The 16,077-nt window shown below is 34.9% G+C and overlaps 1 protein-coding gene across 8 annotated transcripts in view; it reads left to right on the plus strand.

Moving 5' to 3' along the window:
• The window catches only part of LOC143223813 (uncharacterized), a 104,156-nt gene that overhangs the window by 10,675 nt on the left and 77,404 nt on the right, over positions 1 to 16,077 (plus strand). For 4 of the 8 annotated variants that reach the window (XM_076452291.1, XM_076452296.1, XM_076452308.1 and 1 more), the window contains exons 1-2: positions 13,848 to 13,949; positions 15,851 to 16,068. In XM_076452291.1, coding sequence (XP_076308406.1) covers positions 15,952 to 16,068 — 117 coding nt within the window. In that variant the 5' untranslated portion in view covers positions 13,848 to 13,949; positions 15,851 to 15,951. Of the gene's footprint in view, positions 1 to 13,847; positions 13,950 to 14,539; positions 14,656 to 15,850; positions 16,069 to 16,077 lie in introns of those variants that run through there. The other 4 variants (XM_076452293.1, XM_076452299.1, XM_076452294.1 and 1 more) reach the window with 4 other exon arrangements.

A 16,077-nucleotide genomic window follows, 5' to 3' on the forward strand; every position in this document is an offset into this window, starting at 1 on the left:
TCTTATGATTCTTATGACATTCGTGTGGTAAATTGTGCAGAATTGGTTTGGTGTTTTATGGCACAAAGCAACTATGCTATCCGCGCCAAATACGAGAAATTGTCACATAAAATGTAAATCCAGACATTCTAGGAAACTGTAGTTTAAATTAATTAATTAATTAATTATCAATGATGCATATAATTAAAATTAATAAAAAAGTAGTAACTTCTATAATTGATTAGAAATGTTTAAAAACAGTTAAAATCAAAAAGTGTATTAGGTATCTTGTGGACCCATTTCTTACTGACGAATAATTGAAAAAGTAACTTTAGCATAGAACATTATTGGCGAATAAATGAATTAAACTGGTGAAAAACGAAATAAAGCACGTCACCTCTACCTACCTATTTTTAGCTAGAACTGAATCTTCCAACAGAGAAGGGTATTTGCTATTTATAATTACAAATAGCTCAAATGTTACTAGTCAAGATTATACTATATATTTATAAGTTACATTATGTATGATGCAAAGTCTAAGATGACGTTATATCATTATTTTCATGAATGAACTAAATATACAATAAAACTGAAAATTTTGTTAAGCCTGACAGGGGTACATTACCTGAAATGTCATTCAAATTACAAGTTATTTAGAGTTTGTAACTTGGACATCTTGTGCTTTTCAACATCGTAAATATATCTTCAAAAAGAACCATTAAGAAAAGGAAGGCAACTGTTCGTGATGATGAGAAATCCACTTGAAGTAAAAATGTTAATACCCATACCACGCATCCTGAGATGCATATAATATTCTTTGTATTAAGCACAGCTGGCTTCCTAATAAAGCAGAGAATAACGTTTCGATCTTCTTAGGTCATCTTCAGGTTAACAAAGCTGTTGAAATGTTATTCTCTGTTTTATTAGGAAGCCAACTGTGTTTAATACAAAGAATATTATATGCATTTGTGAGTGTATTAATTATAGTCACTCATCTTTCCCCAAATAAGTCTAGTAACTTACTGTTACCATACAATAATATACATTGCAAAATATAAGTATTTACACTCTTGAACTACATAAACACAAGAAAGAGTAACGATTATTACAGCAAAAAATATCAAGCTTTCCATTTCATAGGCGGAACTGGGATGGACATTTGTTTCCCTCTCCATCTTTTGACCTGTTTAAATGTAGCAAAGAAAATGGCACCACACATTAGCCTCCCCCTTCCCGCTACCATTGAATTCTTTCCAGCGCTTGTGTTTAGGTTTTTAAAACCTGGACTAACTTTTGATATATAAAAGAGTTCAGTTCACTGTATATGAAATAACAGAACTGTTTGTTTGTTTTGGAATTTCGCACAAAGCAACTCGAGGGCTATCTGTGCTAGCCGTCCCTAATTTAGCAGTGTAAGACTAGAAGGAAGGCAGCTAGTCATCACCACCAACCGCCAACTCTTGGGCTACTATTTTACCAACGAATAGTAGGATTGACCGTCACATTATAACGCCCCCACGGCTGGGAGAGCGAGCATGTTTGGCGCTACGCGGGCGCGAACCCGCGACCCTCAGATTACGAAACGCACGCCTTAACGCGCTAGGCCATGCCAGGCCCCAGAACTGTTTTTTCTTGCCCTTTGAAAATATTATACAATAGCTGATTTATTTAGGAGTGTAGAAGTGGTAAATAATTACAGTGGACACTTTCTCCGTTTCAAGGGAACTTATGTTAAAATCTTAATTTATCTTACTCCGAAACCTTGTGATCTCATTTTAAACCGGAATTTTTGTTTGATTAATACAAAAATATTTTACTGTAGATCTGTAGCTGTGTGATATTACATCACGAAAAAGACTGATAAAAATTAATGCTTATGAATTACAACCCATAAAATATTCAACTGTTTACTGTGAAACTTTTAATAATACTAATGAAAAGTATCTTTGATAACACGAAAATCATACAAACTTGTTTTCACATAAATATATGTTCTTTCTCCAGGTATAATTACGATTACGCCCATAAGACTAACGAAAGCTTAGCATACCTTACAAGCACGTTGCTTTAGTTTATTTTTATTTTAATAAAATGTTTAAATCTCCAGTTTTATCGCAAGTATTGCACTTTACCTTAGATCCATAACATGCTTTAACTTAAGTTACCACTCAACCTGTATAATGACACTTGAAACACCAATTACTTGCAATTTAAAATGGCTTGGCATGGCCTGATTGTTAGGGTGATCGACTCGAAATCTGTGGATATTGGGTTTGACTCCCGTCAAGTTTTCGTTGGTGAAGGGTAGTCCGAAAGTTGTGGATGTGTAGTATTTACTAGTTGCCTTCTCTCACGTCAAGTGGCCATTTGGTTAAAACACTCAACTCGTAATTTGAGAGTCGCGGGTTCGAATCCCTTTCACACCAGACATACTCGCCCTTTAAGCCGTGGGTAGTCATAATGTGACGGCTAATCCCGGTATTCGTTGGTAAAAGATTAGCCCAAACGTTAGCGGTATGTGGTGATGACTAACTGTCTTCCCTTTAGTCTTTCATTGCTAAATTATAGACGGCTAGTGCAGACAGCCCTCGTGTAGCTTTGCGCGAATTTCAAAACAAACCAAACCCGCAAGTTTAACTCTTCTAAATTAGAGGCAGCTAATGCATATAGTTTTTGTGTGACCTTGAGTGAAATTCAACATACAAGCGTATAAATAGCTTTAAAAATATATAAGTGACTGTTTCATACATGTGTTTAAATTATTTTACTTTTTACAAAATTACAGACCGTTGTTAGATACAAAAGGTCGATAAAAAGAATAGTCTTCGATTCCATTATTGCCAAATTATTTATTAGAATATTGAGCAGTTGATTTGATTGACAAGACATAGGGTATAAGTTTATTGTTTAAGCCTCTTGGTGTCTCAGCAGTAAGCTTTGAGGTTTATAACGCTAAAAATATCGGTTCAACACTTTACGCTTTAAAAAATCGTTGTTTAAGTAAGTGACAAATAATATTAAATAAAGAGACTGTTTTTTTGTTTTTGAATTTCACAAAGCTACACAAGGCTGTCTGCGCTAGCCGTCCCAAATTTAGTAGTGTAAGACTAGAGAGAACGCAGCTAGTCGTGACCAACCACTGCTAACTTTTGGGCTACTATTTTACCAACGAATAGTGGGATTGTCCGTCACATTATAACGCCCCCACGGCTAAAAGGGCGAGTATGTTTGGTGTGACGAGGATTCGAACATACGACCCTCAGATTACGAGTTGAGCGTCTTAATCACCTGAACATGCCAGGCCTTGACCCATCAGTATTGTTCCAAAAAATTTTCGAACTTAGAAATTTCTAAGTTTCTAAGAAGAGAAGGGCCTGGCATGGCCTAGCGCGTAAGGCGTGCGACTCGTAATCCGAGGGTCGCGGGTTCGCGCCCGCATCGCGCCAAACATGCTCGCCCTCACAGCCGTGGGGGCGTTATAATGTGACGGTCAATCCCACTATTCGTTGGTAAAAGAGTAGCCCAAGAGTTGGCGGTGGGTGGTGAGGACTAGCTGCTTTCCCTCTAGTCTGACACTGCTAAATTAGGGACGGCTAGCACAGATAGCCCTCGAGTAGCTTTGTGCGAAATTCCAAACTTCTACGAAGGGAAAAGCTTTCAGAAGTTTCGTCACATATAATTACCCGTGTACAGAAACTTGCTTCATCAAGAAAACTTAATGATACTGTAACAAACTGACGTAAAAACCTTTCTATGTATTTCGTCAACAAAGAAGTAAGCAAGAGATGTCTTCCAGTTCACTAAAAAACTAACGATTAGAGAAACAAGTGCTTCTGAAGAAAGCTCGTAAACTTGTTTAGGCACATTTTCATCACAGTTTATATAACCAAAATATTTTTCTATGGCGGTATGTCACTCAGTTTGTATTCGTAAAGCCATGAAATCATAAAATAAGGTACACTTTTTCGTATATGGTTTCATTATTAGTTATTTAAAAACAACAACAACAAATAACAACTTTCAAACACTTCTCTAAAACCTTTTCATACTTTACACAAGTATTTCAAGCACATAATCGTGAAGGATAAGCCAATCTTAACATCTGACGCACAAAGCTGCAAGCTTTTGGTTTGTTTGTTTGTTTTGAATTGTCGCACAAAGCTACTCGAGGGCTATCTGTGCTAGCCGTCCCTAATTTTGCAGTGTAAGACTAGAGGGAAGGCAGCTAGTCATCATCACCCACCGCCAACTCTTGGGCTACTCTTTTACCAACGAAAATTGGGATTGACCGTAACATTATAACGCCCCCACAGCTGGGAGGGCGAGCATGTTTAGCGCTACTCGGATGCAAGCTTTTGGAGAATATAAATTAGTTATCAGAAACACGTATATGAAATGTTGCGAACAAAATCTATCTTATTGCTCCACTTTTCTGGCGCTTGACTTGCAAGTTGGAAGTTGAGATTTCGAATCTCCGTCTCTGAAAATGTTCGCTCTTTCAATAATACAATAGTAGGAAAAGGGTTGGCGGTAGGTGGTGTTCACTAGCACCCTTCCCTCTAATCTGTCACTGATAAGCTAGGGATGGGTAATGCAGATAGCTCTCGTGTAGTTTTGCACGAAATTCAAACCCAAGAAACAGTTTGTCGTTTCTCAGAGTATCCTGTATCAAAAGTTCCACGACATCCGGAAAAGTATTTCCGATGGTTTTACATTCACTTTCATCTAATATTTGGTTCTTAATCTTCATTACGAGCTCTTCCATGTTGTATATCTTTTATTTCGCCTCCTTAACGTTCTCTAATTAGTTTAGTTTTTTTTAATCAATCTTATTGTGGTGAAGAACTTATTGGAGTACTCAAAAGGTGTTGTTGAGCAATATGTCCTACACTGCTTGTGCTGAAACATTGTTCTCATAAAAAAAACCCAACAACTTAAGATTACATCTATATGTTGGTTTCCTTTAAGTACAGATTTAATTAGTTTTATATCCAACTAGCAGATGGTCGTTGAAGCAGTTCGACAGCAAATTTTTTAAAACAGTCATGAATAAACAAAAAACGTGCAGTCAGTACATTGCAATATGATTGTATATTGGGTATTTTACAACCGTATTTTGCACCGCATTAGTTTTTGAGCAAATAAGACTGACATTGCACTGTTGGCAAAAAGTTTTGGGCTTCGATGCACAAGATGCATCCATCACAATAGAACACTCAAGTTTGCAAAGTAGCCGCAGAGATTGTTTCCACTGAATATCACCGTTATTTGTCAATTTGCTGAGTGCAAGGAAAGACCCTACCGAAGTGAGCGATATTTTGTGTATTTGTTTGTTTGTTTTGAATTTCGCACAAAGCTACTCGAGGGATATCTGTGCTAGCCGTCCCTAATTTAGCAGTGTAAGACTAGAGGGAAGGCAGCTAGTCATCACCACCCACCGCCAACTCTTGGGCTACTCTTTTACCAACGCATAGTGGGATTGACCGTACCATTATAACGCTCCCACGGCTGAAAGGGCGTGCATGTTTGGCGCGATGGGGATGTGAACCCGCGACCCTCAGATTACGAGTCGCACGCCTTAACACGCTTGGCCATGCCGGGCCCGAGCGGTATTTGACAGTTGTCCTTTCTATAAGAAGTGTCAAGGGGTAGACATTCACTTCAACTGAAATCAGTTTATTCAACATAATACAATAAAACCATAAACGTATATGTAATAATGTTGATATGAAAAAATGAAATAAACCAAACAACAACAAATATATTAATATACTCACTCAAACTCATTTCTCTCTTTGTGTTTTTATTTTTTATTCGTACTTCAAAATACTTCCTCCAATTAGTTGGCGAAGGAAGTTCCTCTCCCCACCGTAAAATTTCCTCACGGAAAGGATTATTTTTATTTTTAGATTTTGTTTTCGCATTGACCATTTAGCACATACGAAGACTGACTGGTAGACGTTAATATAGATTTGAAATTTTAAGAATTGCAAAACTGTATAATTTGCCTGTGATGTACTGTGATGTACGATTAACTGCTCAGAATATACAGAGTGTGATAGACATTTGACTATATATATATATATATATATATATAAATTAATGAGTGTGTGTGTTTTCTTACAGCAAAACCACATCGGGCTATCTGCTGTGTCCATTGAGGGGAATCGAACCCATGCTTTTAGCATTGTAAATCCAAAGACTTACCGCTGTCTCAGCGGGGTATTATAGATTAATCGACAGAACATTTCGTTCCAAAGTTAAAATAATATGAACACTTAAGTGGAACATTATTATAAGAGCTAAGCTTGAAATTCAACTAAAATCTTTAGATTTGCAACAACTGTTACAACTTTATCAAAACATAAATTTGACAATAATGAACCTTCTATGCGGGCCGGCATGGCCAGGTGGGTTAAGACGTTCGACTCGTAACCTGAAAGTCGCGGGTTCGAATCCCCGTCGCACCAAACATGCTCGCCCTTTCAGCCGTGTGGGCGTTATAATGTGACGGTCAATCCCACTATTCATCGGTGAAAGAGTTGGCGATGGGTGGTGATGACTAGCTGCCTTTCCTCTAGTCTTACACTGCTAAATTCAGGACGGCTAGCGCAGATAGCCCTCGTGTAGCTTTGCGCGAAATTTAAAAATCAAACAAACCTTTAATGTAAAGAGGTAAGTGACTCAAATATCCACACTTAACATTACACTTTCATTAAAATACAAACATAATATCCCACTTGAGGGTGAAGCTCTTTTTCATGTTTCCTCTTCACTGGAGACTTACGTTTTTTGATTTAATACTTTACAAATGAGGGTAAAATGAAGGAGTATTGAGTGCAAAGCATCGTTTTCAAGTATATCGTGAAGCTTCATATGGACGAAACATTTAAAACACATTCTTTGCGATTTAACTGAAATTATATAGACATATACATTATATACATATTTGTATTGACTTATTATTCCATTCTTTATGTACTGTTTTGAGTTATTTCACTACCCGATACTGATGAAAATCGTTAATTCATATCTGCCATCATTGCCATTTTACCAATGAAGATTTTGTCTCTAGACACTGCCACTTGAAAGAAATATTACAAAATAGTAAGAGTTCCCAGCTTCGCTCGGCTTATTAGATTGTTATAATATAGCTGAGTGTGCCAATGTGCATATTTTAAAACAATTTGAACATAAAAGTATAAACGTTTATACTTTTCTTTCTAAATAACATGACATTAAAGTTATCGTTGAAATGCATTGTTACCAAACGCATTGGCTGTTCTATATATAGTATAAGTCGTTATCTAAGGAACGACTTATTTTCTATGTAGTTTTTCGTTTTCAGAAAAATTACTAAGTGCTTGCGCGCACACATCCACACATCTGGTTAAGTAATAACACCAAGATGCACCCCTTCAGGATCCATTTGATATACGTGCAAAATTTTAAGTTTATAAGCTCTTTTCTCTTGGGCTCCTCAGAGACACAGCGGCATGTCTTCGGACTTACAACATTGGAAACAGAATTTTGATATTCGTAGGAGGGAGAGTACAGCATCCCATTGTGTAGTTTTATGCTTAACTTCAAACAAGTAAACATGTTCGCCTTCGAGTTATGGCGGTCAAAAACATGCCCTTTTATTATTATTATAGATATAACTTGAGAAAAGGATGGTATGCTATATTTTACAGCAGTTTGGATAAAAATAAAATACCTGAACTTATTATAAACTAAAACTGACGTAGATAAAAACATCATGCAGTGAAATATTTGCTGTGGATGTGTGAAAATTTTGTTGAAGTTAAATTCTTGCTACGTATAACAGTTATCCGTTTCATTAATAAACGTTTTTCTTATAACGGAAGCTTAGTATTAAATGGAATGCTCCTAAGTTCTATACAATTTCTAATATCTCAAACAGATAAGTTATCCCTAAACACATCATAAATAGTATCGATAACTATTTAAGGTTACAAATATATTACAAACATTAATATACCAACAAAGCACTGTTTTTTTTTTTTCTCAGTGTCAATAATTCTTCAGTTTATAACCTAACTAGTTGGGCCTAAGTTAATAATTAGTTATCAATTTTTATAAATACTTTAGCTACCAGTAAGTTATTAATATATGCACAGTTTACGTGTAATTTAAATTCTGAAATACATTAAACGCAAACTTATAAACATTTACAAGCCTATGAAAAGAGGCAAATATACCTCCCATTTTTTTTAGAAACGTTTGAGCACCAAAATACACAACAGTTATGTGGTATTCTTCCAGCATTTATGTCTCCGACTAAATGGGGTACGACTGGCATAGCCTATGAATAATAGCGGTATCTTCAACTTACATCATATAGTGTTCACTGGTATACATTGTCTCGCGAGGTCAACATCACCCTGTGTATTAGGCTAGTATATGGTTGTCACTTGGGGGGAGAAATACTGTCAGATTTCAAGAGTTACTTCTTGTATTTATCATCCAACAGCAAATGACCACGCTTATCTATTTGTATATTATATCCTTGAGTGTATGCCAGATGATTATGAATTTTTTCTCATTTTTGGAATACTACACATTATACTGATTGACAAACTTATAGGTCCTACATCAGGGGTGGGCAACTTATTTTTTATAGTGGCCACAACTATAGTTAATGAAAACAACGTTGGTCACACTATTTAAAAAAATAAAACAGTTTAAAGATATTAATTTAATCAAAATAATTGCGTTACAACTAACCTTCAATGTGAAAATTTATGTGGGTTTTCATCAAAAAAATTTGTGAAATTTGGTTTAATATCTATGCTCAATGAGCATTTTAGCTCTGCCTCTAAATTTATGTTAGCAAGACGAGATTTGTATCTAGACTTGAGGAAATCTAGCGTAGAAAATGTTGACTCACACACCCATATGGATCCAAACATGGAAAATAATTTTGAAATTGGAAGACTTTTTTTTATTAGAATAGTGAACCACATCTCTCTGATAGAACATTTTTGTTTACTTATTATGTGTTCTACACTTTGCAGTGTAAGTATCTCTTCTTCAAATCCACATTTATCCAAAGATAAAAAATATGTAATTTCCTCACTGAAATTTCCTAAGCGAAATTGAAATGGATCAGGCAAAAATTCGAATATCAATTTCAATTTTTTGAATTCGGAGAAACGTGATTCAAATTTTTGAGATAGGTTTTTGATCCAGTTTACATAGAGATCATCCTTAGCATCAGAGAAATCATAGTCCTTATTATTTTCTAGAAAACTATTCAATTTTACAAAATGTGTGAAACCATTCTTTTTGTAATATTTCCCGCAAGTAGGTTTAACTTTAATTGCAATTCATGAATTGACTGATTACTTGCTTATTATTTTACCTCTTTCCTGAAGCTTCGTATTCAAAGTATTCAAGTAAGTCACCATGTCGCACAGAAAGTGCAAATCACACTGCCATGAAAAAGCTTCAATTTCATGGAAATTTTCAATCTTACCTTTTTCAACAAGATACTCTTTTAATTGAGGAAATAAAGAAGTAAATCGTTCCAAGACTTTTCTTCTACTTATTCATCTTACATTTGCAAAATTAGTAAGATCATCAAAGTACATTTACTACTTTTTTCAAAGACTCAAAAAACTGTTGATGAATGAGAGAGCTTCCACTTCTAATATAATTCACAGTTTTTACAACAATCTCCATCAGATTTTTCAATTCATCACTTTTAGACATTTGAGCACATACATTTTCCTGATACAAAATGCAGTGGAAAGATGGCAGCGTGGACTTCACATTTTTAAATTAAATGCTGCTTCAAAAGAGAAACAAATTCTAATTTCGCCTCAGCCATGGCGGGAGCACCGTCTGTTGTGACAGAATTCAGTAGTTTTTAAAATCCAGTTTGAATTTTTTGACATTTCGAGAAATGTTTCAAATATGTTTTTTCCACATGTTCGATCTCGTAATCTACAAAGGCAAAGCGTTTCTCCCCTCACTTGAAGATCTGAAGTTACATATCGAACCCAAAATATCAACTCTGCAGTGTCACTAACATTTATTGACTCATCTAGTGCTAAAAAAAATAGTCTTTCAGTTGTTCAAGCAACTGATTTTCTATGTCCTTCGCTAACTCTAGCATTCTGCGAACAATTGTTTTTCGACTTAATTGCAAATTATTTATCTTTTGAAGAATATCATCTTTTATTTTTGAATCATAATTCTCCAACAGAGTTTCAATGACCACAATCGATATTTCTTTTACTAGTTCAGCATCAGAAAATGATTTCTAGTTAGCGTAACTAGTTCTATCGATGATAAAAAAATCTTTTTTAGGCCTCCCTTTTGTTCATGAAGTTGTGCTTTCATATGACTAATTTCATTCATACGATGTTTGCTATCAACTGCTATCGTTGTGCAAATTGTCAAATTATTGCTTAAGGTTGTATACTTTATTATTGCTAAAAATTTTGTTACACAAAAGACACACTGGCTTGTTATTTGCTTCAATCACTGCAATTTTTAACTCCCAACTTTCATTAAATTTTTGTTTCACATTTTTTCAGTAACACGCCAACCTCTTTTCTGCAGTAATGCCAGAATAAGTTAAAATTGTCTTTATTTGCTTAGTGTTCACCATCATCTGGATTCTTTTGTTTTCAAATTATCCACTTATCCATATTATGGGATTAAAAACCAAATCTTTTTAAACACTTGAAAGTTGCACAATAAAAATATGTTTGCAAGCGCATGCAAAACAACGCACACTCGATAGCAAACATCTAAACCAGACTGACGTTACAAAATGGGCGAAGTCTGTGGCAGTGATGAAGCGCGCGACATTAGCGATGACGTGAGGCAATGCAGTCGCTGATTACCAAAACTGCGAGAAAAAATAAATGATAGAAAAAGTTGATTTCTAAACTCGAGCTGGCTACAATTGTGCTATCCACTGGCCACATATGGCCAGAGTTCATGGAGTGGACCACCCCTGTCCTAGATATTGCAAAAATGGTAGATGATTTATGTCTTTAATTCCTTTCAACTGTTTTTTTTCTTTCATGCTCTTTGTGAAGAAATGCTAGATAAATGTCTCTGTTAGCTTGAGGAAAAGCTATAACAGAGAAGAGGACTGAGATCACCGTATACATGACAGAGTGAGACAGGCCAAAGGGCCCTTGATGTTGTTGAATAAATTTTATGCTTAATATGGCGTATCTCTTCTACATAATAAGGACATCACACTAAGCCTTCCTTAGTTGATAGTAATGTTAGCCCTTTTTGTGCAGATAATGCAATTTCAAAAATAAAACTGATGCAAATCTGGTATGAAAAGGCCATTGGTTACAGACATGTCTAGATCACTTGGAAAAGTCAGTACAGAGAGTCATGTAAATCGTGATTTAGTTCTGCCTTAATATTCATGCTTATTTATTTAACAAGAAATAAGCTGTGATGAATGGATGATTTTTTTGTTATCTGTACAAACCTGATTATCCCTATTATCAAGCGGCGTGGTTGTCTTCACAATTTGCATGTACTTTTCCATGAATTAACCAGGATACCTCCTGGAAAAGGCGTCCTGATGTCATGTATCAATTTTAAGTGAGGATGCGTTAGCAATCTTGATGCATTACTTAGCCAACCACGAAAGGTGATAGAGAAATAAAGTCAATGTCGCTGCTAACACTTGCTCCACAGTTATTTATGACGACTGAAGGTTAGGAGTTGACGTACCCTTCCTACATACAGTAGAAGATAACAAGATTAAACATATTTCAGTAGAAAAACTTATAATACTTCCTCAAGTAGTTCTGTTTGCAATTGTTGGACAGAGGTACAAATTATTCCAAATAATTCAAAAGTTAGGAAGCCTCAATAGAAAAACATCATTAAACAATATTAAAGACTAACAAGAAGGGTATTCACAAAAACTTAGTTTCATAAATCAATGACCTGTGAGAACTTTAGGGTAAAGCATAATCAAGTAAGGTCATCATTTGAATATCACATTTATTTTATTTCTAACAGAGGCTTTGTGTGTAGTAAAATGTATAAAATACTTCTTTCAGATAAGTTGTTGAAGCAGAAGAATATTGCTTCATTCATTGTGCTAGCTCCATCATAGATACAATCTCTCAGAGTATTAATATAATGATTTAAGAGAGACTAACTGATTTTGCCACACTTGCAGACACTATAAAACAATTTAAATCAGCCTGAATGGCCTTCAGCTAAAAAGCAGAGCTATCCTGAACCTACAGTTTCAGTTGTGCCAGTGGTTAGATACCTAATTCACAAAAAAGACAAGAAAGAAGAAACACTTAACAAAACACTTTGGTCATTTTTAGCATAGGAGTCCACGAGTCAACAGTGCACACAATATGCTAGAAAATAGACTCAGGATAGAGAACAAGTTGTGAACATTAAGTTTGCTAGTTTGAACTAGTGAATCTTAACTTACGTTTGGCTACTGAGCTAGGAAGGTGAGAAAGCATTTACATGTCTGTTTCTATAGATGAAATGGTTAGTTTAAGATGTACATGGTTGAACTAGTGTGCCTGTAAAGATATTGGGTTTGAATCCCGTCAAGTTTTCATTGGTAAAGGGTAGTCCAAAAGCTGTAGATGTGTGGTATTTACTAGCTGCCTTCTGTCACGTTTAGAGGCCGGGCATGGCCAGGTGGTGAAGGCACTCGACTCGACTCGTAATCTGAAGGTCCCGAGTTTGAATCCCTGTCACACCAAACATGCTCTCTCTTTTAGTTGTGAAGACATTATAACGTGACGATCAATCCTACTATTGGCAGTGGGTGGTGATGACTAGCTGCCTTCCCTCTGGTCTTACACTGCTAAGTCAGGAACGGCTAGCACAGTGTATGTGTGTGTTTTCTTATAGCAAAGCCACATCAGGCTATCTGCTGAGTCCACCTAATTCTAGTGTTGTAAATTCGTAGACTTACCGCTGTACCAGCAGGGGACGGTTGGTACAGATAGCCCTCGTGCAGCTTTGCGCGAAATTAAAAAAAACAACTAATGTATTTAATAGTTTTTATATGAAAACTACGCATTTACTTAAGCTAAAAATATTAAATTTAAAATATAAACAAGCAGTTACATCAAGTTTTTCCGATAACAAGTTCCTTCAGAACATTAGAGAAAGTATGTTTTTTAAAGCTTCAGAACATCTGTAGACTATGCCCCTTAAAACACAAGTATAATAGAAACTTAGAGTAATGACATTATACTCAATGTTTAAGTAATTAAGCATAGTCTTACAAATTTATTTTTGGAAGTGTTTTGAAACGTTTGTTAGTTAAACGTAATATGTAAACGTAGATTACATTCTGTAATTTTAGTAAGGTCTACCTATTTTTTTTTAGATTTACAAAGCATATTAACTGCTTTTGTCATGCCACGTAATCTGACTTTACATTTGTTAAAGCTGTTGTTTCGTACTCTTTTTGTACTGAAACAGCTGAAACAAGACATTGAATAACTTCGATACAATTTGCATATTTTTTTGAAGTTTAAGTTTGCCGGCCTGGCATGGCCAAGCGTGTTAAGGCGTGCGACTCGTACTCTAAGGGTTGCGGGTTCGCATCCCCATCGCGCCAAACATGCTCGCCCTTTCAGCCGTGGGGGCGTTATATTGTGCGGTCAGTCCCACTATTTGTTGGTAAAAGAGTAACCCAAGAGTTGGCGGTGGGTGGTGATGACTAGCTGCCTTCCTTCTAGTCTTACACTGCTAAATTAAGGACGGCTAGCACAGGTAGCCCTCGAGTAGCTTCGTGCGAAATTCCAAAACAAACAGTTTAAGTTTGCCATGAGCTAAAAGTTATAGTAACTTATATTCATTTTTATAGATGGCGCTATTACGATTATGTAGGAATTAATATTTGATGGATTTTAAAAAGGACGTGGTGTAGTATTTGATCGTCCCCGGTGTGTGTGAGGTATATATAATTAATGGTAAGGTGTAGGTATTTTAATTTTTAGCCATAATTTGAAAATTTGAAAAGTGACGCCTTGTTTCATGTGAAATTGCAATTTACAAAGTAATTTCAAAAGTAAAAAAGGACATCAAAATTACGATGAAAAGGGCATAACAACTTAAAAGAAACAAAGGAAACGCATTATACTGATACTGTAATGATAGTGATGTGTCAATGATTTATAAGCATAAGGAAATTCGTTTTATTCGTGGTTACATACTACATTATTTAGACAAAGAACATTACTCCGTTTTCTTAGGGTATGATAGATACTAAGCTGTACACGGTTTATGTAATGTGAAGACAAAAGAATTAAGTAAGATGGAAATGTTAAGTGACGATATAGTTGAAAGTAAAGTGGTGGGTTGTGTGGACAGTTAATAAAGCTTACCAAATATGGTTTATACTGCTGGGGCCATTATCGCGGTTTAGTGAGAGATTATTAGCTTTTTATGACACATATGGTTTCTAAATAGTATCTTTATTTTTGGTTTTGAGTTGGTGTTGTGGGATAATTATATTTCACGGTATTTTGTGACCTGTTTGACCTTCAACTATATCTGGTTACTTGTTGAAGACATTTCTATCTTGCTTAATCCTTGTCTTCATAACTTTATTTTAACCATGTATGACTTAGTAGTGATCATACCATAAGAAGGCAGATCGATGTTCTGCTGAAACATGTATGTTATTACTATGAATAATTTTTTCTTCTTGTACTTACATTGTTGTGTTCTACTCATAACTATTATAGTTTTAACAGTATAATGGCAAGAAGATATTTGGGTTCTTGATCCTATCCTATCTGAAATATTGGACAGGTCTTAATTTTTCTCTTTTGTTTTTTTTACTGTTATTATTTTTATGACACAAGTGTAGTATCTAGCCTGATAGTTGTATTATACGTTATATATGGAATTTATTGTGAGGAAGTATTTGAGTGTACAAAATGGATTTTCCCCAGATAATTTGTTGAAAAAAAACATGAGTTTAAAAATAGTCACTAAAATTTAGGGTAATGAAAGAAATTAAGGACCAAATTTATGAGCTACTTGCTGTTTTTTTTTATTTTTTATTGGTCTTTGGGTAAGGATCAGGAGCCTGAAAATATCTTAACATAAATTTTTAATTTTTTGTAAAAGATTGGTATCTTTTATATTATTATAGACCATTTATCTGTTGAGAAACTTAGTATAAACATTTGCTTTGTAAAGCTGCACATTGGTATTGGGTTTTTAAACTAGTTAATCATTATAATCAGTCATTGAAATGAAAATTATCAACAAATCACCATAAATGTTTGAAGCTATTCAAACTACCTTAGTAACTTAAACGTAATCACTATGACCATTATTTTGGGCCACTTCAAGGTTTTTCGGGTTAACTGATTAGTATTTCTCTTTAATACAACTATCAAAGGCTGTTTTTTTAACCATAGTTATTTTGAGTAGATTTTTTTTTGTGTTGATCTACTGCTATAATGTTTTTTTTTCAAAATTACATTTATTTCTTCCTGATTCAGTTCTTAGAATTATTCCTAAGTCCACAATAAAAGCCACTGTAATATTAAGTTCTTTTTCAAATTATTATTTTGTTCCAAACTGAGTTGCTCAGCAACTGTGATAATTATTTTAGAGGAAAAATTGTCTTAAAGTGAAAAAGAAAATACAGTGTAGTATAACTTAGAAGTTAAGGTGTGTAATTACAATATGAAAGTTTAATTTGATGTGCTAAGAAGGCGTGTGCCACAAATGGATAGCTAAAGAGTGTTTCAATTAAGTTATATTTTGTGCTAAAAGAAATTTTCAAAATGTGTTTTTCCTTTTGTAAAACCATAAAAAATTAATAAGACTGAACTTTTTTTTTTCTTGACAATAGGATTTTTTCAACTGAAGTTTCCTTAGCAGTTTGTTTTATGGGTGAAATTAGTCTCTGTGAGCCCAAAGATGGTAGGCTAGAGGTTACAATATTTTCAAGCGATGATGGCAACTATTTTTTCACCAGTGCTTCACCTTCCGTTATGGAATAAAATGGAGAAGTGCATAGATAACTGTTCAGGACATGGGGAGTGCTACCAAGCAGTTTGTTTTTGTGAGGTGTGTTTA

This window comes from Tachypleus tridentatus, chromosome 1 (assembly GCF_004210375.1).
Source record: "Tachypleus tridentatus isolate NWPU-2018 chromosome 1, ASM421037v1, whole genome shotgun sequence".
NCBI lineage: Eukaryota > Metazoa > Arthropoda > Merostomata > Xiphosura > Limulidae > Tachypleus > Tachypleus tridentatus.